General features: G+C 46.3%; 1 protein-coding gene across 2 annotated transcripts in view; it reads right to left on the bottom strand.

The window, feature by feature from the left end:
• LOC135108378 (tyrosine-protein phosphatase Lar-like) overlaps positions 1 to 2,256 on the bottom strand; it is a 238,105-nt gene extending 235,849 nt beyond the window's left edge. For both annotated transcript variants that reach the window (XM_064019319.1, XM_064019336.1), the window contains exons 1-2: positions 2,113 to 2,256; positions 1,474 to 1,767 (exon numbers count right to left, since the gene is read on the bottom strand). In XM_064019319.1, coding sequence (XP_063875389.1) covers positions 1,474 to 1,726 — 253 coding nt within the window. In that variant the 5' untranslated portion in view covers positions 1,727 to 1,767; positions 2,113 to 2,256. The remainder of the gene's footprint in view (positions 1 to 1,473; positions 1,768 to 2,112) is intronic.
• Between the last annotated feature and the right edge of the window lie 339 nt (positions 2,257 to 2,595).

Below are 2,595 nucleotides of genomic sequence, written 5' to 3'. Positions count from 1 at the left end.
TTCCTCGTAATGGGAATTTATAATGGCCGTCCTGAGACATTTAACTTCTGGTCTTTTTTTGATGAGGCAATAGCGGCTACCATTACCTTCACTCTCCGCCCCTGAAAAGTCTGTCCCATTAAGAGTCGCCTAAAGCTTCACTCCCTCCAACCCGAGGCGCCGCTGGGGACTCGCCAGAACACGCAGCGATGACCACACCACACACACCAAGGGGAGAGAAATGGTCGTTCAAAAAAAATACGTATGGAAGATGGATGCCGTTTTAAAAGGTAAATAAAGAAATGGACACAAAATAAACATTGGCAATATAACACAAACTGATAGAAAAATATAAACCTGGTAAGTGTGAAGCTGAAAATGTTCTCGTTTTATGAAAGCAAAACTGATTAATAGCAGAGAGAAATACGATAAACAGAAGAAAATGCGTTTAGTCGGAGTTGCTGGTTGCTGTATAAATAACGAGGACAGAGGTGGCAACGTTCACGCTGAAATGGGATGGAAGTCCTCCCAATAATAAGGATATAAAATGAAAGGGGCGGGGGCGGGAATCCTCTCACGCTGCCACTGGAAACGGAACCTGTAAACTCTGAGGCAATACCGGAGACACACGACCATTTCCATTCCCGCACCAAGAGAAAACAGTCGAGATTTTTAAAATGAAAAAACTGGGGTTACTGCTCTGCGCTCGTAGGTATATTGTGGAATTAGGAACGTCTCGGTCATAATGTGCAGAACGAAAGGGACGTAAGGTGACAAGCCTGGTTCATTTCAAGAGAATAAAAGACATGAAGCTGGCAAACACGTTAACACCAAGATGATCAAGTAGCAGCATCTTATTACTTCGGTAAAAGTGTTGCGATAAGCCTAGGTTCTGCTGTAATCGTGACTGACTTAGTAAATAACGGAGGAAAACGGAGACAGGAGAAAAGTTCAAGACTAACAACTCAAACATACTCGTAATAATTAGCTCGGAGCAAAAGTGGTAATATTACTCCTGACAGTTGAATGCCAGGAATTTACAGCGAAATATGAAGGGGAGCGAGGCAGAGATGAGGGCATGAATATTCGAATAATTATGGAGAATAAGTAAAGACTGCGAAGAGGGGATGAAAGTGATGAAGGGAGGGACACCACCAGGGTCTCTACAGGATGCTGCTTTAATGACCACTCAAACACCAGCCACCCATTACCGACACAGTGCTGGTGGGAGCCCCAGAAAGATCCTTTAGTGATGCAGGCGGAAAACTTGAAAACAAAAAGACTTCTAGACGCTTAGATGAAGAATATGCAATTATTATTATTTTTTTTTCACAGATAAATATTTCTAATCTTGCGTTGTAGACCATCATGTTATGCACCTCATCGTTGCAGCCAATAGGAGAAAAATGGTTCACATTACTAACATATAATTAGTGGTGGAAAGGGATCCGCACACTGGTTCATTCCTATTAAAAGTAAAGGTTGAGTACTCACGGTCATCAGACAGAACCTCCAGCTTGGCAGAGGCCTTGATGGTGTCTCCGGCAGCATTCTCCACCACACACTCGTACACGGCCTCGTCCCTCTGGTACTTGACAGGCTCGATCCTGAGAATGGAGCCACCGGGCACCTGCACCACGATGAGGCGTGAGTTGCCATTAATGCGACGGTTGTTCTTGCGCCACTGGATCTTGGGCTCGGGACTCCCCGTAGCGCGGCAGGTGAAGGACGCCACGCGATCACTCATCACTCGCTGGTCCCTGGGCCGTTCCTCAAACTGTGGTGGATCTGTCAGGGGCAAACAAAGAAAAAAGTTAGAGTGCGATTCCTACAGAGAATGAATGTAAATAAGAGCGCGTGTGGCTCGACTCGGCGAGGTCAAGCTGCAGGTACGGTGAAACACAAGACTTGTGAATGACAGACTCAATACATGAAGTCTGGCAGTAACCAGACAAGTGGCATCCCTTTGAAGCAGCCAGAGGCACTCCTGTAAAAGTGTCTACCGTGCAGACATTGTCTGTTGGGATGAACGGATGAACCTTATTTAGGAAGACCTGGGGCGAATCGCCTCAGTATAATTATGTTCACTTAACACCGTCACAAGACACCATCGACCGCGCTCTTTATACTTACGAGTGTTGAACTCTATGAAGGGGAAGACTTTATCCGGACGACTGATGGTGTCGTCTTCCCCTCCTCCCGGGTCGCCTTCAGCAGTACTGTTGGAGTTGGTCGTGTCTGCTGTGGCAGCGGCTGTACCATAGAGGGTAGGGAGGTGCCCATGTAGAGGCCATGTCTGCCCACCTAAGCTGCCTTGTAAGGCATCTTTGTCTCATTTTATCCGCATGTTTATTTCCAGCAACAGGGTGTTGCAGGGCGTTGGTACACTGTCTTTCCACGCTCCCTTCCCTCGACGAACACACAACACACGCCCCCTGCACATCTTCACAGCTCTCGTAAACATGAGACTTCCCAATGCTATGTTATTTGACTCCACGACTAAATACGCAAACAAGCTGCCGTGTGACTTGAAGCTTCATACTGTGCGAGACAGCTGTCAACAATGGTACGTATGATTTATATGATCAAACAATTAAAAAAGACAGTTTAAGTGGC

This window comes from Scylla paramamosain, chromosome 2 (genome assembly GCF_035594125.1).
Source record: "Scylla paramamosain isolate STU-SP2022 chromosome 2, ASM3559412v1, whole genome shotgun sequence".
Classification (NCBI taxonomy): domain Eukaryota; kingdom Metazoa; phylum Arthropoda; class Malacostraca; order Decapoda; family Portunidae; genus Scylla; species Scylla paramamosain.
Note: the sequence above shows the minus strand (reverse complement) of the source record. Positions and strands in the feature narration are given on the sequence as shown.